At 37.9% G+C, this 25,405-nt stretch overlaps 1 protein-coding gene across 2 annotated transcripts in view; it reads right to left on the bottom strand.

Moving 5' to 3' along the window:
- The window catches only part of ARFGEF1 (ARF guanine nucleotide exchange factor 1), a 131,313-nt gene that overhangs the window by 18,407 nt on the left and 87,501 nt on the right, over positions 1-25,405 (bottom strand). For both annotated transcript variants that reach the window (XM_005892930.2, XM_070382300.1), the window contains exons 15-27: positions 25,122-25,233; positions 24,570-24,775; positions 24,218-24,302; positions 19,457-19,628; positions 17,322-17,473; positions 13,825-13,953; positions 12,754-12,912; positions 12,361-12,511; positions 6,971-7,061; positions 1,883-1,923; positions 1,626-1,795; positions 1,122-1,273; positions 808-980 (exon numbers count right to left, since the gene is read on the bottom strand). In XM_005892930.2, the coding sequence (XP_005892992.2) occupies positions 808-980; positions 1,122-1,273; positions 1,626-1,795; positions 1,883-1,923; positions 6,971-7,061; positions 12,361-12,511; positions 12,754-12,912; positions 13,825-13,953; positions 17,322-17,473; positions 19,457-19,628; positions 24,218-24,302; positions 24,570-24,775; positions 25,122-25,233 (1,793 nt within the window). The remainder of the gene's footprint in view (positions 1-807; positions 981-1,121; positions 1,274-1,625; positions 1,796-1,882; positions 1,924-6,970; positions 7,062-12,360; positions 12,512-12,753; positions 12,913-13,824; positions 13,954-17,321; positions 17,474-19,456; positions 19,629-24,217; positions 24,303-24,569; positions 24,776-25,121; positions 25,234-25,405) is intronic.

Raw genomic sequence — 25,405 nt, 5'->3', positions numbered from 1 at the left:
TTACTATAAACCCAGCACCTAACGGAGACTGGAACACTCAAATGGTAAAGAATCCACCTGCAATGCAGGAGACCTGAGTTCAATACCCGGGTGAGGAAGATTCCCTGGAGAAGGGCATGGCAACCCACTCCAGTATTCTTGCCTGGCAAATTCCATGGACAGAGGAGCCTGGGAGGCAAGTGTATGGGGTTGCAAAGAGTCAGACATGACTTAACGACTAAACGACAACAAAGTGCTTATCATTAGCACAATATTTAATTTACTAAATTTAAGCAAACAACAAATGATAGCTATGGTGATGTCATCACTCTTGATGTTGATGACAACGATGGTCATTATCATCTTCTAAGAGAGGCTTAATGAACATCTTAGGTGTTTCAAAGTCAAAGGAGGCTGTGTAGTACAGTATCAGAAACAAAGGCTATGTCTTAAGACTCTGGTTTTGTGCCTCAATCCATCACTCATTAGTTTTGTGTCTTTAGACAAATTACATAACCTCACTCGATCTGCATTTCTGTATCTAATTAAAAAAAAAGATAATAAAGATATTTTTCTCATACAGTTATTGTGAAAATTGAAGAAAATACATGCAAAGTGCTTATAGTGTTTGCCATGCAGTAAACATTCAATAAATGTTAACTATAATATTATAATAATGGTAATACTATCACTTTTTACTCTGCTTCTATAGGCAAACTTGGTAAAGCCCATGACAAGCCAATAATCTTACACTTGAGCTATCCTCTGAACACACTGATGTTGTGTTGTGCTGTGTTCTAACTTCAACAGAGCTTAGGGGATACTCACTGACAATATGTCCTGTTGTCTGGAATGCAAGCTCAACTATGCTTTCATCTTGATCCGATGCAGCAAGATGAAATACAGAGAAGATGTTTTTCCATCCGGACCGAATGTTAGCAGCTTGAGAGTTAACCATCTGCGCTATACACCGTACAACCATATCGCGAATTGTTGGAGACCTAAAATAGTAATATAATTGCTTGGATAAATCTCAGGTTTCCCCCTCCCCTCTTCTCTTCTGTTCCACCCCCATCACCCCACCCACTACTGTGGAAAATACACTATTTTCCTGATGTTAAGCAGTTCAACAAATATAATACCTGTTCCGTTTCATTATATGTTCAAAAGGTCTTAAGAAATCCTTCTGGAATCTGAAATTAGCAAGCTCCCCTTTCTCTAAGAACTTCATTGACAGCTGCCTCAGGGAGTCTACTGCGAAAATAGCTACATCTTCATTAGGATTACAGCCAACCTGCAACAGCAACAGAAATACAGGATGCTAATTATCAGCAGAAAAATAGGTAATTTTCCAGAAAAATATATCATTAATAGCAAAGACAGGTAAATCCAAAGATTCTGCATAGCGGCACTAAGTATGCTAACAATATTTCTCAACAAGAAGAACATAGTTTAACTAAATTCTTAAAACCTAGAACAATTATTTCTAGAAGAAAAAATAAGACAAAGTGTTTTCTAATCTAATTACAAAAAAATGTAATAAAAAACTGATTAGAAAGGAAAAAGGCCTCTCAACTAGATTATGGTAAGGGAATTTTAAACAAAAAAAATTACAAATTAAGCAAATTGTATAATTACTCAAATACCTTATTAAAATGATCTCCAATAACTTCCCAAATTCGAGACCACTGCAATCTTATTCTTCCCATGTTGTAATATGATATTTCTACTATTTTTTGCAGACTAAACATTCTTGGATGCGTAGTAGAAAGTAATTCATCCATAGACACAGCACAGAGCCAACGGACAAAATCCACTGTAATAGAAATAGATTAACATTTACTTTAAAGCTTAAAGTCTTTTAGCCCAAAAGTCAGTTTTTTAACTGAATGTACATACTTACCAATGGCATTTCCATCTAGCCTTGTGGACCCTGTAAATATTCTAAAGAAAAAACAAAAATCACAATGCAAAAATTTATAAAGTCTCACTTCTGATCTATCAATTCAAAAACACGTGGCCTAGTTTACTAACTACTTTTATTTGTAACTGAATGTGTACTCTGTACCAGACAGTTTAGTAACAAGTGTAGTTGGAATGTAGCCCCCACCCTTGCACTGAATGATGTTAGAGAATGAATACATTGCTGCAATTTTACTAGTAAATTTATCAACACTAGGATGGGTATTTCATGAGCCTCAAAATAAAACACTATTAATCTGTAAAACTAATAACTGGCATACACAAAACACACTTCTCAATTTTTCTGAGTATTTTACTAGTTTAAACATGTTCTTAAAATGAAAACTTCTACTTTATTTTTATAAATAATGTACATCTGATTTAAAAAACTCATGTTGAATTACAAGTGATGAATAAAACCTTACAAATAGTTTCCAACAGTTTAACTAACACGTAACTAACCCCTTTTCTTAGAGCATTCAAACGTTTAGAGTTAAGCTATGCTATCCAGCTTTGCCCTGCCTTCTTCACTGAGCTCTTTTTCTGTGTTTCGAAGTTTCATAAAAGATTTCAGCATAAACACATTAGTCCTCTTACTTTAAAGTCTGCATTTTTAGCCATGTTCCGAGTTTATAACTAAGGGTCTGATGTAGTGACATCAAGGATAAATTGATATTCCTCAATGTAAACTGTACATGATAGGATTTGGACGATAAAAAGGAAACCTCAAAAGCAGGAGCAGGTCAAACATTAAACTCAGAAACAAAGGGAATCACAGTAACAGTACAGCTACCAGCAATCACAGGGTGGGTACTACCCAAAGTGCTTTATATCTATATCTACCTATCTATCTATTTATCTATATATCCACTCATATAACAAGCACAGATACCATGAAGTACGTTAGACTCCCAATCTTATCAACACAGAAACTGAGGCACAAAAATATATAACAACTGTCTGAAGATCACAAGGCTAGTACGTACTGCTGCTGCTGCTAAGTCGCTTCAGTCGTGTCCGACTCTGTGCGACCCCATAGACTGAAGCCCACCAGGCTCCCCCGTCCCTGGGATTCTCTAGGCAAGAACACTGGAGTGGGCCGCCATTTCCTTCTCCAATGCGTGAAAGGGAAAAGTGAGTGTGAAGTCACTCAGTCGTGTCTGACTCTTAGCGACCCCATGGACTGCAGCCCACCAGGCTCCGCCGTCCATGGGATTTGCCAGGCAAGAGTATTGGAGTGGGGTGCCACTGCCTTCTCCTAGTACGTACTAGAGCCAGTCAAACCAGGGCAGGCTGACCCCAGAGTCCACCCTCTCAACCACCCCACATTTATCTGAGCAAAACAGAATTTAAACATTTACAATACATTCTAGTTTTTTCCTACTACCACAGTCTAAATGTTTTGAGTATATCATGATTTTTCAACCTCTATGCCCTTGAAGGTCTATGCGTCCTGGCAACAGTGAATAATGAAAACAAGAAGGAAAAGCAGCTTAAAAACTGACAAGGTAATAACTCAGAATCTGAACTCCTGCTAAAGAGATATCTTCACATTTCCTCTATTGCTTTTGTGAGTTGAACAAAACAAAAGTTCAAAAATCTGACTGAAAACACTATGGGGGGTGGGGAGGAAGAGTAACAGGGCCTCAGTGAACCTAGTGGTTAGACTGGATCCAGAAATTTAAAATAAAGGCTACAGACCTCTCACATGAACAAAAATGAGAAGTGCTAGACTCTGCATTATGAATGTCATTAGCTGCTTCTCAAACTAGAGGTGTGCTCCTGGAAGGCAGTGGCTATAAAAACCACACCACAAACAGAGTCCAACCTAAACAGTACAAGGGAAACAATAGGAAAAACAGCAAAGGAGACAAAGAACCTTTTTTAAACAAGGAGGACGCAAGTGACAAAGAGCAGGGGAGGAAAGAACAGCAGCAGAGGACTCCAGGAAAGCCACAAGGATCCCTGTGAAGACGGCCAGAGAGAACCGCAAGCAAACAGCCATGCTCTGCAGACAGTGTGAGCAGGGGAGCATCCATCCTGGGAAAGAGCATTTTGATTCCCACTCACTCTGGTAGCCTCTGAGGGGTCACTATATTTCTAGAAATGCTCCATTAAAGATAAGTTATATGGGAGAGCAGAGTGGTCTGGGGAGGCATTCATAGTAAAGCCTTAATATACTAAGGCAGAAAAGAGCTATGCTTCACAACATCAACTATAAAATGGATTCTACACGCCTGTGTGAAAAGCAGAGAACAGACGCATGAGAATCTTATGTGTTAATATTAAAAGACACGCCCCTGAAAAGTACAAGTAGGAAAAAAAGATTGACAGATTTACTGAATTCTTACACATTATGATAGTGATGAAACAATGCAAAAAAAAAAAAAATGAAACTTGCAGATTCTAGATCAAATCAACTTTAAGCTGTACGCAACACACAGGCAGATGAAATGACTGCGTATCTAAAGTTTTCATAGTGAAAATATCAGAGGTAACACTTATGGCTTAGACTCAATTGAAAGACGTTTATGAGAAAACAGGGAGGAGTAGTGCATATTTTCTGATAGGTGACAGAATATTCCAAAGTGTGGGACAGGTCAATATAAAGCCAGATCTGGTGTGCTTAAAAAACAATAATTAAAGAAAAAACTATGGTGCTACATGACTTTTGACTTTCAGGGGTAAATCGTTCCTAGATAAAATCCACCCCCGCGAAGTTGAGTAACATTTAAGAAATAGCTGGTTTAACAACGCCTAGAAAATGTTTTCCTAGCAAATCCGAGAGGATCAGGGACTCCAGGTTAAAGTGCCTTTGTACTCTTAAGTTCTAATAATACAGGATTCCAAACACAAAAGTGAAGATAATCAGAAAATTTTACCATTTTAAAGCTTTTGATGGAATCAAAAATTTTTCCATTAAAAAACAGAACCTATATATAATTAAGCAAATAATTATTATTTTCATTTTGCATGTTTAGTTCTTATACTTATCACAACAGATTATTCAGAACAATAGGCCTAAGGTCAGAAAAACGTTTTTGCTGAACAAGTGCGGGACTTTCAAGGATGATGCCTGACAATACTCTCAAGCACCATCTTGACTACCAGGGCTGTCTCACTGAGTTAGCCTATGGAATCAGAATATCACAAATAAAAAATTAACTCAGATACTCAGAAAGAAATTCAGAAGTGATTTAATGAGAACTGTGATACGTACCACATAAGAATAATATAAATCCTGCAACAAATCAAAGATGTAATTTTTGATGCTTTCACTATAAGGTAAAATGTAAATACTCAGGTTGTGCATAAAAGTGTGGACCCTGAATTTATGTTGTAAAAGTATCTGGTGACGATGAGTTTGAGACAGTGACGTACTAATAGAATTTGTGCTAAGACTCCTCTGAAATTGCACAAACTCTTAAAATGGAGAGGCAGATCACCTGTTCAAATGAGTGACATGTTTCTCTGCAGCCAAGTGGCCAGCTAGGTAAATCAGAACTGGCTCTGATCACATGAAGTATGCTATGGCAACAAGACTAGTAAGTAAAATTCGACTCTTGTCTGGCAGATTCTCCTAACAGTGATGATGTGCTTTTGGGTGGCTAGAAAACCATCTGGAGGAGGTCTACCCTGGCAGCAGCAGGACAGACACTACAGTGCTCTGGAGCTGCACACACGGGCAGACAGGCCGAGAGGCTGAGGGCACCCCTGCCGCTATTCCTCAGGCTCTCTGCTGATGAAAGTGTCACTGTAATCATCACGACCAGACTGGCCTGGCTGCGGGAAGGAGCAAGTTACCTGATTCCCCTTGTCTCAGCTTCCTCATCTGTAAATTGAGGACAGTGATAATACGTATCTTATAGGCTACTAAGATGATTAAATGAAGTAACACATGGAAAGCACCTTTTCTGTTTAATATAATCAGTTATACGTACATCCACTTTTTAAAAAAATTCCCTTCCCAGAGAGCACTCTGAAAAGCACATGTTAAGCCTCAGTTATATAGTAGATATAAAATGATACACAATCTTTTTTCAACCATCACAAGAGAAAGGCAAATTAAGCCCCTCCCTCCACCCCTCCACCCCCAAAAAGCAAGTGGGCACATGGACACTAAGAATTCTTTCCAAGTAAGAAGTTCCAGGGAGTACTGCCAGGGTCAGTAACAACTAAACACTCTAGTTCCATCTAAGAGCAAAAAGTTTTCATCTACAGCAAAGTAAAATAATAGATCAGCAGGAGTCTCTCAGCATCAGGAAAGATTACAATACACACTGTGTTTTTGACAGTTCCCATCAGAAGTGTTAAAATGTAAACACCAGTGTTACAAAATGTTTCAATTATTTGGGCATCCATATGGAAAATATTCATCTTCTTAAAAAAAAAAAAAAAACCTAGACATTATTTTGAATACTGGGGATTTTTAAAATCTAGATTATTCTAAATATTCTAGAATATTCTATAGTAAAACAAACCATAATATATTCTTTTAGAAATATTTAGAAATAGTCTTTTAGAAAACCAGATTAGAGATGAGGAATATCTCTTAATGTATATACTATAAAATATAATTCTCCCCAGTGAGAACTGCCAGCAAACCCCTTCATTTTCCCCATAATGCAATCCCATATCATACACTCAGAAAGATAAATTATACTCTATTTTCAAATAGGAATAATAAAGAGAGTACATTTTTTATAAAGGAAATTTTTAAAAAATAAAGGAAAAGAAAAATTGTTCTTTCTCATCAAGGTTAACGTTTCCCTAATGCCCACTAATGTCTACTTGCCACTTAAGTTTCCATACTGTTTATCTCCTTCCTATGTTCTGTCACTTAAAAGCAAAACTGTAGGTACTTCATCATTTAAATCATAGCATATCACAATATAGTCTTATATTACCTCAGGAAAGATATTTTGGCAATCTTTTTTTTTTTTAATTTTTACTAATGAGCAACACACATCTAAATGCTACAGAATTAAAACAGCATTCATCTGAAAAGAGAATAAAACAGATACCTTACCTATCTACAGCAACAACAACACTTTGAGAACTGGTTTCTCCAATGGATTCCTGAATACTTGCTATCTGCTTCCAGTCCACATTTCCTCCAACTACCACACAGAAAAGAGAGTCATTTCAGTGTGAAAATAATTCAGTGAAAGAATGTACCTACAGTTCTAAAACACATTTCTAATAAAATTAGTTATTTTCCTAATGAAAGAAAGCTTTGGGCGAACAATTCTTTTGGCATCAGTGACTTACGGAGTTATGCTAAGTGGTATACAGACGTGGGTAAAGACAGACTTGTTTCAAAGACCACACAAATTAGGGACACTGAACTTTTTAATCACTCAGTGACATTAGGCAGAACTTCTTTCAATGTTTCGGAGAAACCCCCTCCCCCGACCACTCAGCCCTGCACCGCACAGCACACAGAACCTCCCCAACCAGGGAGAGAACCTGTGGCCCCAGCAGTGGAAGCGCGGAGTCTTAATCACTAGGCCACCAGGGAAACTCCTCTCTCAGCATGCAAGAAACAGAACCAACCCCAGTTCCAAATGCATCAACTCAGGAGGATTCCCAATTCCATACAATTAGATCTCTCCTGTAATGTAATCTTCAGTCCCTTGTTCACAAATGTTCACTGAAAATTCAACTGGTATGCTGCTATAGTATCCTCTTATTCAAAAGAATCACTTGGTTTTTCCCCCCAACACTGGTTCCATGTGTTTGTAGACAGCAAAACAATTCCCCCAGTTCTCAAGCTCTTAATATCTCTCCCTTCCATTATCACTAAATCTTTCTTCTGGCATGTTTTTCATTGATTCGTTCATTTTCATTCCTACTTAGTTTAGACCATTATCATTTCAGGACTGGATTACTGTAACAGTTTACTGCCTTCCTTTTTGCTGATTCCCAGCCCTCCCCCACCCCCTCAATCTCCTTTCTTCTCCTGGAGATTAATTTTCCTAAATCACCACCTTTATTTTGCTTACTATTAGTTTCAGGATGAAGTATAAGCTTTTCAGCCTAGGACTTAAGGCAGCTCCCTCCAACATATGTCTCTATTCAGGTCATCATCTAAAGTTTATCTACTGAGACCCAACCTGAGTTCTCAATGAAGGATTCCCCTTCACCTTCCTCTGAATGAAGTATTTACTTAGATAAGTACTGCTCAACTCAGAATTTCTTCCATTTAGTTTCTTACTATCAATTACTTCAGGTGTGTCACTGCTGCCTTCTCGGCCAGATAAAAAGTTCCCAGGTTAGGAAGCAAATCATACCCTTTTTTTTTTTCTTCCTCTATCATACTCAAAGCAGATGCTCAACAAGTACTTGTTGACTGACTAGACACTCAAGTGACTTTTTGAATGCAGATGTAATAGATGGTTTTATTTAAACCAGCTGAACTCAAAATCTACTCCAGGAACTGAACAAAGGGAAAAGAATGTGACCCCTGTCCTCACGCAGTTAATGATTTACCACGAGAGACAGACTCATTACCTACTTTCATATACTCTGATGATTATTTCATGGCTGAACTCAACTAATTATATATAACACAAGTGGGACTAAACAGAACTAATTTTTATAGGGGAAGGGAGAATGCAGGTGTTGTTAGCTCATGGAAAGTTTTCACATGTGATGAAACAGTAATTCAAGTTAGATCTGAAAGGATCATCATGCGGGAAAGAAAGAAGAAAAAGCAATTCAGGAAGAAGGAGCAGCATATATGAAGTAATGGAAGGAGGCATGTGAAGTTCATGTTCCAATACACTCGGATGTAGCCATTATGGAGGATGATCTGGCAGGGGACAAGGAAGGAGAGAGAGAAACAAACAGTAAGAGATGAAGCTGGACAGAGAGACCAGAAACAGAATGTGAAGAACCTTGACCATCGTGTTTAACATTCTACTTTTGAAAACAGGGAACCATTAGGTCTTTTAAAAGACCGACATGATCCAGTCTATTTTCTGAAAAATAATTCTGGTAATATCTGTAGAACACAGTGAAACATGAAGAGCCACGGAAGCCATGCAGACAAATTAAGGGTCTATTTCTGTAATACAAGTGAACAAGGATGAAAGCCTGAAATAAGCGACTGAGAAATGGGGTGGTAGGAGGATAGTGTCAAGCAAGATGAGGTATGTGGCATGTTGCAGGAATTTAATGAAGAAAAATCTGTGAGAAAAAAATGCCAGTCACTACATAACTTCGTCTGTGTATCAACTGAATGTCCTTTCCACATTTCTGTGGGTATTCTTCAAATACCCACAGAAGGTATTTCTGTACCTTCTCTATTTAGATATAATAATTTGTAATCATTAAACCCATTTAAAGAAGATTTAAAATGCCTAACAATCCAAGAACCAATTTCATAAACATATGACATCTATCAAACATTTGTATGACAGTACAAGTAATAAGCCAATAATTTCGGTTTTACCAAAGAAATGACTCAAAAGAACAAACATTTAGATTAACTAAAAACAAAGATGTAAGATGTCATAATATTCACTCAAGATTTATATGACCAAGCAACTGAATTTTAAAACTTTAATACATATAATAGTACGCATATAATTCAAATCTAATAATTCATAAACTATTTATTCTTAGTAATAAAAGTTTCCTATTTCCAAAAATTAAAAGTATAGTCTTGTATCACATCTGTAAGGACGTGAGATAAATATGCACTCAGCCCTATTAACTTGGTTACATCAATATTTGAGGTATAGATTCTGTTAACAAAGGAGGCTAATAGTTTATTTTTAAAAAACAAATTACATACAGATGAAACCAGCTCAATCGTCTGCACCACCACCTCTTCCAGCTTTGGTATGGACTAAAGCATCCTGAGTCGATGCCAGGACACCGCAGCACAGGGTGGACACCTGCCATGCTGGGTGAGCCAGGAACCAGCTACTGAGATGAGCTCAACTTAGAGGGAGCACTGCCCAACAGGGGCTGAGTCAGCATAGGGGCTCCCTCTAGGATGCAGACTAGAACCTGAGACCTGATCCCTCAGCAGTGTGAGCAGAAGGGAGCAGGCCGTGGAGCAGAGAGAAGTGGATGACACAGAAAAAGATGAGAGATGAAGGGTGTGGTCAGTCGCTCGTGTGATTTGGAGGCCTGGAATTTTTATCTCAATCACAGTTCCAGATTCCAAATGTGTTTAATTTAATATAAATTCCCTTTTCCTGAAGGGAGAAAGCAGGTCAGGTCACCTCTTTGCAACCTAAGCAGTAGAGCAGCACAATGGTCAAATTAATTTTAACTCATTTTCAGGTATTCCAGTAAACATGATCAGCAAGGATGATTTCTCTTGTTTTACTAACACTGATAGAGTTCTAATGTCTGAGTCAGGCTTGCAGGTTACATAAGTCACCAACCATGCGGGTGCTCAAGCAGTTGTAAATCCTGCAGCTGTCTATACCTGCACCTCCCAGAGCCACAGAACACACTGGTATTTTACAAGTGAGGTGCAGACTGCACTGCTGAATTACCACTGCAAACTCACTCAACCTGAAGCCACAACATGGTCCTTGTCTTTACTCCCTCCCTGTGGGTTGTTTTTCAAACCTGAAATTCTTCTGAATTTCCTAAGACTTTTTATTGCCAGCAACAACGAAGAAATCACTAAATGATAAAAGGAGAAAGTCCAGAAGTACAATGTTATATATAGCACAAAGCCTTAAAAGGTAAATATAAGTATTCTTAGACCTCAGGTGTATTCCTTCATGTTTTTTTTTTTAGGTTGTATCTTTAGATTTCTCTGTTGGAAGTCAGGTAGGGAGGCCAGATAAAGAATAATCCAGAAACATGTGAGAGTTGGATCATAAAGAAGGCTGAGTGCTGAAGAACTGATGCTTTTGAACTGTGGTATTGGAGAAAACTCTTGAGAGTCCCTTGGACAGCAAGGTGATCAAACCAGTCAATCCTAAAGGAAATCAACCCTGAATATTCATTGGAAGGACTGATGCTAAAGCTGAAGCTCCAATACTTTGGCCACCTGATGCAAAGAGCTGACTCACTGGAAAACACCCTGATGCTGGGGAAATTGAGGGCAGGAGGGGAAGGGACCAACAGAGGATGAGATGGTTGGATGGCATCACAGACTCAATGGACATGAGTTTCAGCAAACTCCAGGAGATGGTGGAGGACAGGGAAGCCTGGCGTGTTGCAGTCCATGGGGTCGCAAAGAGTGAGACATGACTTAGTGACTGAACAAAAACAACAATCCAGAAACAGTATAGCAGCACTAAGTCCACTTATATGTTAATATATTGTAATCCTGACAACTCTGTAAGTAGATACTACTGTTAGTTTGGAAAAGAGGAACCTGAAGCTCAGAGAATTAAAGTAACTTGCACACACATCTTGCACAAGTGCAGAAGAAGCACAAGTGAAGAAGAAACATGGAAGAATTCAAACCCAGAAGTACATATTTAACGTCAAAGACAGTCTAAACTTTGTTTCTTCCCTGGTAGAACGTTTTCCACTTATGACTAGAAATGTATGATTTTGGTTCTTCTTTATCTGCTTTTGACAGTACCTTCCTTTTTTCCTGCTGGGTTAAACCTGGCTGCTCCTGGCTGCACTGAACTCGAGGGGAGCCCTGGGACAGTTTCCACACTGGCCTAAGACTTGGGTTATGTCTGCATAGTGCCGTTAAAACATGTGCATGTGAATGCTTTCTCCAGGTGCCCCCAACTATTTATCATCTTAAACAAGCCTTCACTCGTTTAACTTATCTGCTTAGTCTTAAAAGCAGGTAATTCTTTAAAACATTTTTTCAGATTATTTTCCATTATAGATTATTATAAATATTGGATATAGTTCCCTGTATTATACAGTAAATCCTTGTTACTTATCTCTTTTCTGTATAGTAGTTTGTATCTGTTAATTGCATACTCCTAATTTATCCCTTCCTCTCTCCCTATTCCTTTCAGTGACCATAAATTTGCTTTCTATGCTTGTGAGTCCGTTTCTGTTTTGTATACAGAGTCACTTGTATTATTTTTTAGATTCCACATGTAAGTGATATCATAATATTTGTCTTTCTTTGTCTGATTTAGTTCACAAGTATAATATTCTCTCAGTCCATTCAGGTTGCTGTAAATGGCAGCATTTCATTCTTTTTTTTTTAATGTAAAAGGAGGTAATTTTAAACTGCACCTTTCTCCCACCCTCAACTATGTGGTTAAGACTAAGGGTCACTTAATATTGCAAACTGGACCAGGCAAAAAAGACTTACAATGTTATCTTGCTTCACCCTTATAAGGTTAGCCAAAGGGCATTTTAATCCTAGCCCTCTAATTATATTTCATTCATACAATAAAGTTACTTATATTGAGCAAGTTATAAACAACTGTGATACTTCACAAAAATAATTCAAAAAATTCTCACCTAGCCCTAGCCCCACAAATTCATCAGGAGCCTGATCTTTTGCTCCAGTAAGTGATCCTTCTCTGCCTCGTACTGTTCCAGAAATGTACCGAGGCTTCACTCCAGTTCCTATAAGTTGAGCAAGCTCCAGCTGACTGATGCACTTCAGAATCTTAATTACAAGAGGAAAAACAAATTTAAATTACGTGTTAAAAATCTTCATAAAAATGTTTAAATGTACAAAGTCACAATTTAAACACAGGCTACATTATAAATAAGCAAGTTAAATGTACTTAATCCTGAATGTACTAGATTAATCTTCTCCCCAAACACTTAAGCATGTCAGTGATATAATATTTAGCATTAGCTCATTTTATAAACCAAACTGCAAAAAAAAAAAAAAAGTGCTTATACCTCATGCCATGAATTTCCTAAGTAATTTCCATCTGTATGAGCCACTGTGATAAGCGTTTTGATTGTGTCAATGTTCTTCTGCTTCATTTCAGTAATCCCAGAACTCACTGTGAGTAAGGTGAATCTTGCCAGCGCCTGGACGTATGCATCTCTTTCCAGCTGTTGAAAGAGACAGAGAAAGAGAGCTCACAGGGTTGTAAGCACAACAGAGTAGGCTCCGGTTCCCTACTGATGAACTGTTTACTTAATTTAGTAAGTTTTCAACTATGTCATGAATTACATATGATACCTCAAAACTAAAGTTCTTTAAATTTTAATATGAATGAAGCCAAAAACGATGAATTTTTAAAACTGAAAGGCAATGGTGGTGTCAAATCAAGATGAAATTTCAGCAACAATAATTCATATAGTAAGAAAGCATTCATTGAACACATGCTTCAACTGACTTGTGTGAAGTAGCAGAAACTTGATTTACAAATTTGCTCATGTTTCCCCTACAGTTAAGACTATGCTTTTTATGCTATAACATTCATAATTACATGTGAAATGGGTTTTCAAAAAGAAAGTAGGCAAGTATTGGATAAAATTTATTATCAGACAAAGCATATAATTTACTAGAAAGGACTATCTTCATAAGAATTATGTCCTTGATACTTGAGTCTCTTAAAGATAACCTGTTCTTAGGCTTAAGTTATAAAATAGTATCTATAAATATATAAAATATGAAAAAGTATTATATGATTCAATAAATAAGAACATGCAATATAAATAATATATTCAAATTACAATACAGGAATTCAAACTCTTGGAAATTTCCCACACAGCTAATATTCTATACAGAAAAAAACTGCAACACGAAGTTATGATGATGAATGGTAGACATATCAACAGAGAACTACCCGGTTTTGTCACAGCTTCTTGGAAACTTAAAACATTAAGATTCATTTAAACTCCACTATACACTTGAAATTAGTTTTTTAACAGTGTCAACACAAGAAATAATTTAAACTATAGTAATGACATAAGTAATTTACGTTTTCCAGACTGGCTACAAACGCAAAATTCTGTTACCTGAATGCTGAAAATGCATGCAATTCTGATTGCACATCTTATACCTTCCAGGCAAAGAGAGGCTACTTCAGTATCATCACAGTCTTGTAGACCCACACTGAATGCAGCCAGAAAAGGGGTCCAAGCCAGCTAGAAAAGGTAAAAATTTTAAATATATCATGAACATCAAATGATAATCAAACTTTAAGACCACATTAACATTTCTCAATGCTTTCAGACAATAAATGATTTGTGGAAGTTCTGAAAAAGAGCAATAAGTTTCTAGGCATAGTTATTTGGAGAGCTTTCTTGGAAAAAGAGGAGAAACTATATAATGCTGTCTGGGCTTAAGTAAGTGGGAGAGAAACATTGTAAATTCAAGAGAAGATGGTAGATACATTTTAAGCATAGCACCTATGAGTTACTCACAATAAAAAATGGGGATAGTCTATATTCATAAATTATATTAATTTTACCCCTGACTTCAGAACTCATCTCTCTCTGCAAGCTGTGTCTCTTGCAATATTTCATGGACTAATTTTATTTCCACAAAAATCCTTTTAACCATTTTCTACTTGTAAGACTTACGTTACTCTCTTTTCTTTAAGCCTATTCTGTAGGTGTCATTTAGCCTTATTATTTTTTGTAGTAAAATATTAATATTTTACATTGAGACAGCAGAGATATCTCTGGCTCCTAGTTGGACAATATTTTAAAATACAGTTAAATAAAATGCATCCTCTTTACAGACTATGAAAGCCAACAAGCACTAAATTTTATCAAAACTGAATACCTTCTGAAACTGTAATGTAAAATTTAAAAAAAGAGAGGTATCCCTGACTACTGAAAGTCCTCATATCAAAACATATATATATATATATACACACACACATACACACACACACACACACACACACTGGTGTGTATATACTGGCATGTATATATGTGTGTGTGTGTAACTTTGAAATGTCTGATATAAGAGTATTGGCTTCTTTTAATAAATCAAAATGAAACAGAACTATATATAGTCACACAGATAAAGAGTATTTATGACAACATGGTACAGAAACAATAATTGGAATTTTTAAAAGATCTAAAAAAAAATTTCTGCATTATTAAGACAGAATTACCCACAGCTTTGTAACCTCAGGAAGTTCGGAAGTTTAGTTCTTAAAGGAACGTAAGTCACAGTACCTAACTTTCAGTCTTAGCCTTGTCCCTTATTTCACCTCTTTTTTTCCTGAACTTCATTTCCTCCTCTTTAGTACCTGGACTGCCACTACAAAGAGATGCTAAGGGAAGCATATGACGGGCAGGACTTTAAAATACAAAGCACCACAGGAGAGTAATGCATTATGCATCCTATGCTAAGTGAAGAAACAACACATCTCTCTTTGGAAACCTATGTAATATATACAAGGAGAAGTATAAGCTTCTTAAGCCTGTGACAACCCCACTGCAAATTAAAGAATGATCTGTATTATCAAATTATACCTAAATAACACCCAGGGGACAGTGAAATTTTCGCTTAAGTGTATAAACCTCTGTAGAAAATGACCTGGCCATATGTAAAAAGGTTCTTAACTACATCCCTTAATATCACATCACTGCTAGGACTCTTTTATTCCTTGACTCAACCAATGCTTAGTTACTACGCACTAACTCCAAGCCAGGAACTGTCAGACTTCGAGAAAAGTCACCAGAACAGATGTACTCCCTTACCTCTCAGAGTTTAAAGTCTAGCACAGACGTTAAGGTTTAAAATAAATAAATGTGTAGATACACATAAATACAGTGAAGGAAGAACACAGCACGTATGAAAGGAGACCTGACTTAGAGGCCAGGGCAGAACTCACTAAGAAAGTAACATTGAAAGTAGAAACAACTTGGACAAAGAAGGAAAAAGCATTCTAGACAAAGGACACAGCTTGTGTGAATGCTCTGAAGAGAAAATAATTTAAGGCATTCTGGAAATAGAAAGAATGCCAGTGTGACTGCAGCACGGTAAGAGGAAATCTAATGATGAGGCTGGAGGCAGGTGGAGCCAGATCACACCTGGTATTCAGACCCTCGGGTTGTGTTAGGTTTCACCAGAGTTGCAAAATCAGTGAATGGCTTTAAGGAAGAAGGTGACAGTTCATTTGTGTTTTAAACATTCTGTGCTCTGTAAATGGGTAAGAGAAGCACAAAAGCAGACATGGACACCAGACAGGGGAACACTCCAGTATTAAGAGTGAGAAAGGAAGGACACTGTCTGAAAAGGTAACGACAATAGAAATGGCAGAGAGAGGAAAGGTTCTCAATTCCAGCTCAGAGGATGGAACAAATGACACCTAATCCAGAGAAGAGATCATAAAAGCTACTTAGGAAGAATTCCCAATAACATGGGAAAACACTCATGTGAGAAACAGCAAGTTACAAAATTCTATACACAGTAGGGTCACAACTGTTTAACAAGAGAAAAAGTAGTATGTAAATATAGTAAGAGAAATGTTCTGAGTGGCAGAATTATGACTGGTTCCTTATTCTTTTTGTTTTTTTCACCTCCACCTCCTGTCTACCAAAAACATTTGGAAACAAAACAAAGGTATAAGATTATTCAAAACAGAACAAAAACTTGCTTTGTAATTTATTTCATAATAAGTGCTCTTAATTTCAATCTCATTTCCTATATTACGGTAAAAGAGAGGCCGGCAATACTCCACTATTTCTTCTAACATTCTCTCCCCAAATTCCCACTCTGAGCCTGTAACTCTCCATCAAGTTTTAGAAATATCACGATCACACAGACCTTAAAGCAAGGGCAGAACTATAACATATTAGAGCTGAAATATCATCATCTTTTACTACCCACACAAATGCAGTTAATGTCTGAAGAACTCAAGTGATAACCCCCACAGACCATCTAACTGCACTGTCTCACAAATGCACATGTGCGTGACCCATTGTTCCTTCTCTAGGAAAAATTCCCACTTTCCTTGACTAGACTCCCGTCCACTTCCCTATAACCCTTATGATGCACTGCTTACTCATTCTGGAATTTGAAGAAAGGATAGAAAAAAAGCATAGGAAAATGAAGAGGAAATGGAAAATCAAATTATAGAGAAGCAGTAAGTACCATCCTTACTAGATCTATAAACATAAAAGAAAGCTCCCTTTTGTTCCCAATGCTACTTTCTGGGCCCCAGGAGCACTCAGAACCCTCACATTAGCCCTTGGGCCATAGGCACTGGAAGACAGCAAGAGGCCCAAGGTCAATTTGAGATGTCAGGGAACTCCTAAGATCTAAAGAGAACTCAGAGGAAACCAGGCCAGAGATTAATTCTCCCCAAACCTTTCTATTCTTAAGGTCACACACCTATCAATTACTAATCATGCATACCTAAATAACATGGCTTTCACTTCTGGGTCTATACTAATGAGCTGTATCACCGTACTGCCTTAACTTAAAAATATGCTGAACAGCAGTATATATAAATATATATATACTGCAACCAAAAGTCGTTAATAACTCTTACCTTAAACATGGGTCTCACATGCTCCAAATGTGTTGCACTCGTGAAAGGTGCCTGAACGTGGCTCACAGCCTCCATGAGAGCTTTAGCGGTCTTGGCCATCTGTTCCATCTCTAAGTTATACAGGAGTCTTCTTTGTTTTTCACTGGCTACGTCTGAAACAGCAAACGCTATTAGCATTTAATATATAAAGCCTTTAAGAATGATATTTTGATGTTTCAGCATAAAATCATCAACACAACCAATGAATACTAATTCAAAATGGTCCTAAGAAGCCAGATGCAAAGGCCATATAACATATGATTCCATTTAGATGAAATACCCAGAGTAGTAAATCCATAAAAAAGAAAGCAGACTGGTGCCAGCCAGAGGCTGAGGAAAGGCAGGGGACGTGGAAGAACTGCTTAATGGATACGGGGCTTTATTGGGGGTGATGAAATATTTTGGAACTATATCAAGGTGGTGATTGCACAACACTTTGAAGGTACTAAATATCAGTAACTTCTCACTTCAAAACAGTTCATTTTGTGTTATATGAATTTTACCTCAAAAATGGGGGGAAAAAAATCCTCAACTAGGCTTCAGGGATATGCAGGAAATCTATGCCAAGGGAAAAGACCAGGCACAAATCTGTCACACTGAAAGCGCCAGGGAAACAGCCCAAACAAGGGCTAGGAGAACAGACGAGGGGCCATGGTTCACCTGTGTGACTTGCGGGGTCTCCTGAGTTAACAAGAAAACAGAGGCCTCACATGCAAGATGACTGCAGAATATCAGCACACTGCCACCCGCTTCCCACACCCAGCTCTCTCAGTGACCTCCTCACTGTGCACAGAGCAGGCCACACAAAGAGGGATAGGAAGACATCATTATGTGGGTACGAAAACGAAAATGAAATCAGATAACTGGCATCTACTCAGGTGTAAAAATGAAATCCTGATCAATACACTGAACGGTTTTTCAGGTAGAAGAGAATGACGTTATCGTGTGAACTACCGACTGGTGCTGGACTGCAGTAAGGGCCAAGGACGCCGGCTTCTGGGCCAGCCTTTGCCACTCATCAGGGTTTAGGCACAGAGATTTAACAAAGGCTTTCGTACTGCACTCAGCTCAAAGCTTCTCTGATTCTAGGTGTCCTAATCTCTCTGCACCTCTGATTCCTTGTCGATAAAATGAGGGAGAACTTACTAACACTCCTCAGGCCCACTCCTCTACTCCCGAAGAGAAGGCCATTTTACACTCCACTATCCCTTCTAACATTATCTCTGGAGCCTCTGACTCCCACCCTGTAATTCTTCATAAACTTCCAGAAACACATATCACACAGGCCTTCTGGACTCTCGCTCCTGTCAACAGCCACAGTTTATGGGGTCGCAAAGAGTCGGACACGACTTAGCAACTGAACACCAATAACCTTTCAACAGCATTTTGCTGCTGCAATCTGTTCTTTTTGATGAAGCTTGAGATTTCATTTCCAAGTGGAAGCTGTTCAGAAAGGCAGGAGCTCTCCGAGCCACTACCCTAACCTCATGCCTGTAGTCCAATTTTAGCTCTACTTTAATCACCACTGTCTATACATATAGAATGTTGAGAATGGAGCCAGGCACAGGTAACTCCTGATGCCGGTCAGATCGAGGAATGCCAGAGTGATATAATTTCTGGTGCATGTCAAGTAGTGATTTCCAACCCCCCGAGCTCCCCCATGATCCTAACCTTCCCCATCTCCCTGAATCACCCCTAACTTCTAGCTTCTGTTATCGTGTAATGATAGGTAAACCAATGGAAATAAGTTGCTGGTAGACAACAAGGAGGCAGAAGAAAGAAGAGTTGAAGTCTGACTACCGGGGTTGCCTAACCAATCTGTCTGCTCTCCAAGTCCATGCTGAGGTTAACTGCCTCGTGGACAAGTGTATACTCAACACACGCTAATTCATGCATAGTATGTAGCATTTTCCATTTATCATTGGTCAGTGCTATCTTTCTTCAGGATATGGAGAAAGACATAATCAGATCATCAAACAATGTATTATAAAACTTTTCATTAGAATAAGTGATATTTGGTCTACTCTAACTTATCTTTTTAAGAACTGTATTTTTCCCTCCTAAACAACCAGGATTCAGTTGATCTGGACGCTTACTCTGTTTACTTGACTTTGCAGGGATTGTCAGCTCCTTCGTTTCTTTCATTGATATCTTTTTTCCAGCTATTTCATTATAGATGGCTGACAGATACTCTTCAGGGAGATCTTTACTGTCATTGATGCCTCTATTCATCTTAATGTACTGTTCCTTGGTCATTTTATTTTTAACCTAGAAATGAACAACTGTTATAATTCTTAAAAATGAACAGAAAAATACTCATATAAGAGAATTCATAAATACTTTGAGACAGAAAGTGGAAAATACTAAACAAGGCAGACATTAAAGTGAAAAAAGGAAGTCACAGAAAATGAGGCCAATGTAGCAAAGACCCAGGTTGGCAATACGCTAATTCACCTTGCTGTGATGTCCCCGAGCGATCTGTGGTAAGAAAACAGGCAGATGGAATAATGAAACTGTTTCTGCCTGAGGTTTAAGAGTTCTGGCCAGTCTTTAAAATAGGATCATGACAATCATTAGAAACTTATGCTACCAAAAAGATTCAGATCTTCTTTCAAAAGAACGTAAGTGTGTTTGCTAATGATTTGCGAACTGATTTTATGGAACAGTGGATGTGAGTAACACGAGCTGAAATTTAAAATCAGATAACAACCTTGCTGACTGACTCAGTGTGGTTAACTGAATGCTAGGTGATGTGGGCAAAGTATTCTTTGAACTTTTCATCTTGTTTAAGAGTACGCACGACAGTAACATCATGCTGCATACCATGGTAAGTCTGTGGAGTATAAATCTGTAGTATGTAAGATGGTGGCCCTGCCACTGAACTTGGTAACCAGCACAACCAAAACTTTTCTGCCCATGGATAAAACCCAGAAGTCATGACATCTCTATATTTACTTATTAGTTAAATATATTCCTACCACTTTCCACAAAGAATTTAAGGCACCTCTAAAGATAAGGCTCTTGTAAATTTTGAAGAAGGTACACAGAATAACAATCAACATCAGTAGTAAATCATCAGAAGTTTGCAAAAATAACTATAGAGAAACCAGAAGGTCCAGAAGACATAATAAGTGGGATACAAACATTTAACTAGTTTTGTGTTTTTGCGTGCTCAGTCGTGTCCGACTCTTTGCAACCCCATGGACTGTAGCCCACTAGGCTCCTCTGTCCATGGAATTCTCCAGGCAAGAATATTGGAGTGGGTTGCTGTGCCCTCCTCCAGGGGATCTTCCTGACCCAGGGATCGAACCCGTGTCTCTTACGACTCCTACATTGGCAGATGGGTTCTTTACCACTGCACCACCTGTTCTGACTACTCTGCGAACAGATCTTTCTAGAATGTCAGAAAAGATGAGAGGAGTTTTCCTACAAAAAAGCAAAAATATTATGGTAAAAGTTTTCAAATGTAATCATTATTATTCAAGGGAAAAACGCTCTAATATACTAAACCTTTAAAAACTTGAGTTAAGGCACTTAAAAAACATTAAAAGAAAGCCATTTCACCTAAATTTCTAATGAGTACTAAAAAAGCAATGATGCAGGGACATCAAAATAAATGACCAAGCAAGTGCTTCTAGTAAGAGGCTACAAGAAGATTAACATCACTGGAAATTCTGAACATGGTACAATATTTTAACATCATACCAATGAGAGACAGAGACGGACACAAAACAAATCTTGGCAGAAAATCTGAAGTAGCAATAAAGTACATTTGTGGATCTAGGTTGGAAGGGAGGGGAAGGAGCTCCCAGCACGTTAGAGAATAGAATACATTAGTCTCAGGTACAGAAAATAAAAGCACACCACGCAAACGGAACACTTCTGCCACAGCGGGGTTCTGGGAGCAGCGTAAAATATAATCCTACTTTTCTTCTCCGGCTCATCTTTTATGGAACACTTTACTCTTGACGTTTATTCTCATGTGCTTAAATTAAGCTGTGACTAATTAAGTTTTAATGCTTAAACCTCTTCAAGCCAATTGTTACCACTGATGAAAATGAATAAACAAAAAAATTTAACATGTTCTAAATGTATCTAAAAATTTAAAAACTGATTCACACTATATATAAAAGGTAAATGTTCTAGTTAGCAAAGGAACATAAATGACTTGGAAAATTCACTTATATTTTAACTCTGAAAACAATTAAGAAAGTGGAGAATTAGTTTTAAGAAAATTCTTTAAAGTTACTTGTATTCTTAAAAAAAAAAGCAACCATTTGTGACAGTTCATCTGGTCCTGCATCATAAATTACATGGGGTCCTAATTATGGGGTTCAATTTTCTAATAGGCCACCTATCCTCACAGGGACTCCTAAGCTGTTTGAGAGCCGGCAGGCTGAATGGGAGCAAGGACACCAGCCTGACAGGGAGCAGCACCTCAGAGGCAGTGAGCACTGCTGGAGTGGGACTCCAGGCACATGGTCAGTGACAGCAACAGGGCCACAAAGATACAACACTGATGTCAAGAGAACGCTCCCGAACTGGTATGTAGCCAGAAATTTTTAACAATCTGGAAACTGTGAAAGAACATTCAAAGAAGTTTAAAAAGAAAATAACCTACACGAGAGTGTACATATATAAGAATGTATAAGGAATCTAAAATATGGCACAAAAGAACTGATCTACAGAACAAACTCAACAGACACAGAGAAGAGACTTGTGGTTGTCAAGGGGAAGCAAGGAGGGAAAGAAGGAAGAACTGGGAGTATGCAATTAGCAGATGTAAACTACTATATAGAGGATGGATAAACAACAAGGTTGTACTATACAGAACAGTTAGAACTGGACATGGAACAACAGACTGGTTCCAAATAGGAAAAGGAGTCCATCAAGGCTGTATATTGTCACCCTGCTTATTTAACTTCTATGAGGAGTACATCATGAGAAACGCTGGGCTGGAAGAAGCACAAGTTGGTGGGAAAAATATCAATAACCTTAGATATGCAGATGACACCACCCTTATGGCAGAAAGTGAAGAGGAACTAAAAAGCCTCTTGATGAAAGTGAAAGAGGAGAGTGAAAAAGTTGGCTTAAAGCTCAACATTCAGAAAACTAAGATCATGGCATCTGGTCCTATCACTTCATGGGAAATAGATAGGGAAATAGTGGAAACAGTGCCAGACTTTATTTTGGGCTCCAAAATCACTGCAGATGGTGATTGTAGCCATGAAATTAAAAGACGCTTACTCCTTGGAAGGAAAGTTATGACCAAGCTAGATAGCATATTCAAAAGCAGAGACATTACTTTGCCAACAAAGGTCCATCTAGTCAAGGCTATGGTTTTTCCAGTGGTCATGTATGGATGTGAGAGTTGGACAGTGAAGAAAGCTGAGCACCAAAGAACTGATGCTTTTGAACTGTGGTGTTGGAGAAGACTCTTGAGAGTTCCTTGGACTGCAAGGAGATCCAACCAGTCCAGCCTAAAGGAGATCAGTCCTGGGTGTTCATTGGAAGGAATGATGCTAGAGCTGAAACTCCAGTACTTTGGCCACCTCATGTGAAGAGCTGACTCATTGAAAAAGACTCTGATGCTGGGAGGGATTGGGGGCAGGAGGAGAAGGGGATGACAGAGGATGAGATGGCTGGATGGCATCACCGACTCGATGGACGTGAGTTTGAGTGAACTCCGGGAGTTGGTGATGGACAGGGAGGCCTGGCGTGCTGCAGTTTATGGGGTTGCAAAGAGTTGGACACAACTGAGTGACTGAACTGAACTGACTGAAACAGAACAGGGGATTATATTCAATATCCTAGGATAAACTGTAATAGATAAGAATATTAAAGAAAGAATGTCTATGTGTATAACTGGGGCTTCCTGGTGGCTCAGATGGTAAAGAATCTGCCTGCACTGTGGGAGACGTGGGTTCTATCCCTGGGTTGGGAAGATCCCTTGGAGATGGGAATGGCAACCCACACCAGTATTCTTGTCCGGAGAACCCCATGGACAGAGAAGCCTGGAGGGCTAAAGTCCATGGGGTTGCAAAGAATCAGACACGACTGAGCGACTATCACTTTCACATGGGTATAATTCAGTCACTTTGCTGTATAGCAGAGACTGGCACAACACTGTAAATCAACTACAATAAAAAAGAAAATTAAGAAGATATGACATAGATGCGTTTAATGTTATAGTTCGTTAGCAGAACAAAATTTGTTAAAAGTATGACCTTCTAAAAACAAAGGAAGGCAGTGTAAAATGTAAAGTTACTTTTGTTTTAGAGTGAAAAACCTGACAGAAAATTCTTGATAGGAAAATATTCAAATAAGTCTTTATCTGTATACTGCTTTATAAAACCACAGAAAAAAGTGTCATGCTAGATAATGAAAGCCCCGGAAGTGAGTTGCTTCTACAATACTGCCAGTAGCAGGCCAAAGACAAATTTTAAATGATTAAAATCTTACATGTGGTCAATACTTTCTGTATCAATCCTGTCTTAAACATCTCAAAATACATTTCCAAAAAATTCCTATAAAGTTTAATCTCAAATTTTACAATTTGTCCAGTTCATCTCAGCTTAATAATAAGTATATAGTTTACTTCTTCTAACAGGTATCATTAGGAGCTCATCCCTAAGAAGCAATAAGAAATTCTTGCAAATAGGTTTATTTAAAGATAATTTTCCCCAAGTTTTTGGAAACTAAACCTAAAACCTTAAAAATAATGTTTTTATTAATGGCTATCAGAAATCTAGTGACAGTTCCTTAATATTTAAGAAGAAATTACAATTTTATGAAGCAAATGAAATTTAAACACTTCTTGGATGTCTGATATTTTAAAATTATGGTTAATACCATACCTGTGGACTATGAAGATCTGTGGTCAGCATGATAATTGAATAAGCCAAAACATAAGCAGTATCTGCACTGGCAAAAAGGGTTTGCCTGGAAAAATAAATGTGTCATGTTATAAACTTATACTGTTTACATACACCATTTAAATAACTTACCTCTAACCCCACATCACTTTTCATTTTCTCTCTCAAGATTTATGTTCTACCTCATAATATTCTATGGAATTGTCTCATCACTTCCAGGTCGTAGACAATCTAAGTTCCCTGGGGCAGGGGGTTATGGATCACCCAAGGCTCCCAGAAGAGGTTCTGGAATCAGCCAGCAATCAAAAAACATCTGAATCTGAATCCTGCTTACCCTTGGTTGCATTCTAGATATCTTGCAGCAAATTTTTCCATTAATCGATCAATTTTCTGAGCTTCCCCTGGAAGACGGAATCCTTCCAGAAACATACGAAGGGCTGAAACAAAATCTTTTCCTGAAAAGTCATGTTGGTCCACATAAGCATACATGACTTCTTTGTTAAATTTATCATTATCTCCCAGGAATTCACCCACTTGAGTCTGAAGAATAAAAGACAGAAATTGATATCCTAGTGGAACATTACACTTCCCACACACCCAATTTTTTAAAAAGCAGAGAAGTCCATAAGATCCACAGTTAACTAGTCCATTAACCACAGGGTTAATTAACTATTTTGAATGTGAAGTTAAATGTACCAAAATGCATTAAAAAATAAAAATCAAGATATTTTTTGAATATAGAAAATTAAAAAGCAAAATTAAGAACAGCTAGCTAGTTTATTTTTACATACTTAGGGCATTTGAAAGGGGCAGCAACACATATTATTGTTAACTTAAAAAGAAATCCTATAGAAAAGGCTAGGATGAAGTAACATGGTGTTCTTACTGAGTCTAATCTTTCCTCTTGGTGTAAGAACTGGGCAATGTCTTCAGGGGTGGTGCCAAGCATCCCTTGTTCTTGGAGGTACTGGATTCCTCTCTTTGGTTTCTTAGTAAATCTGGATGATGTTAAAGTTAAAAGGAACATTAGAAACAGAAAGCCATTCATATTCCCTGAAAAGATCTAAAACTACAGTAAATTAGGTTTCCAGCACTTTACTTAAAATAATCAATGAACAAATGCACACAAAATAATACATTATGCAAAGTTTTATTTTTTCTTCTTAGACA

This window comes from Bos mutus, chromosome 14 (genome assembly GCF_027580195.1).
Source record: "Bos mutus isolate GX-2022 chromosome 14, NWIPB_WYAK_1.1, whole genome shotgun sequence".
NCBI classification, from domain to species: domain Eukaryota; kingdom Metazoa; phylum Chordata; class Mammalia; order Artiodactyla; family Bovidae; genus Bos; species Bos mutus.
This window is presented reverse-complemented; position numbering and strand designations above follow the sequence as displayed.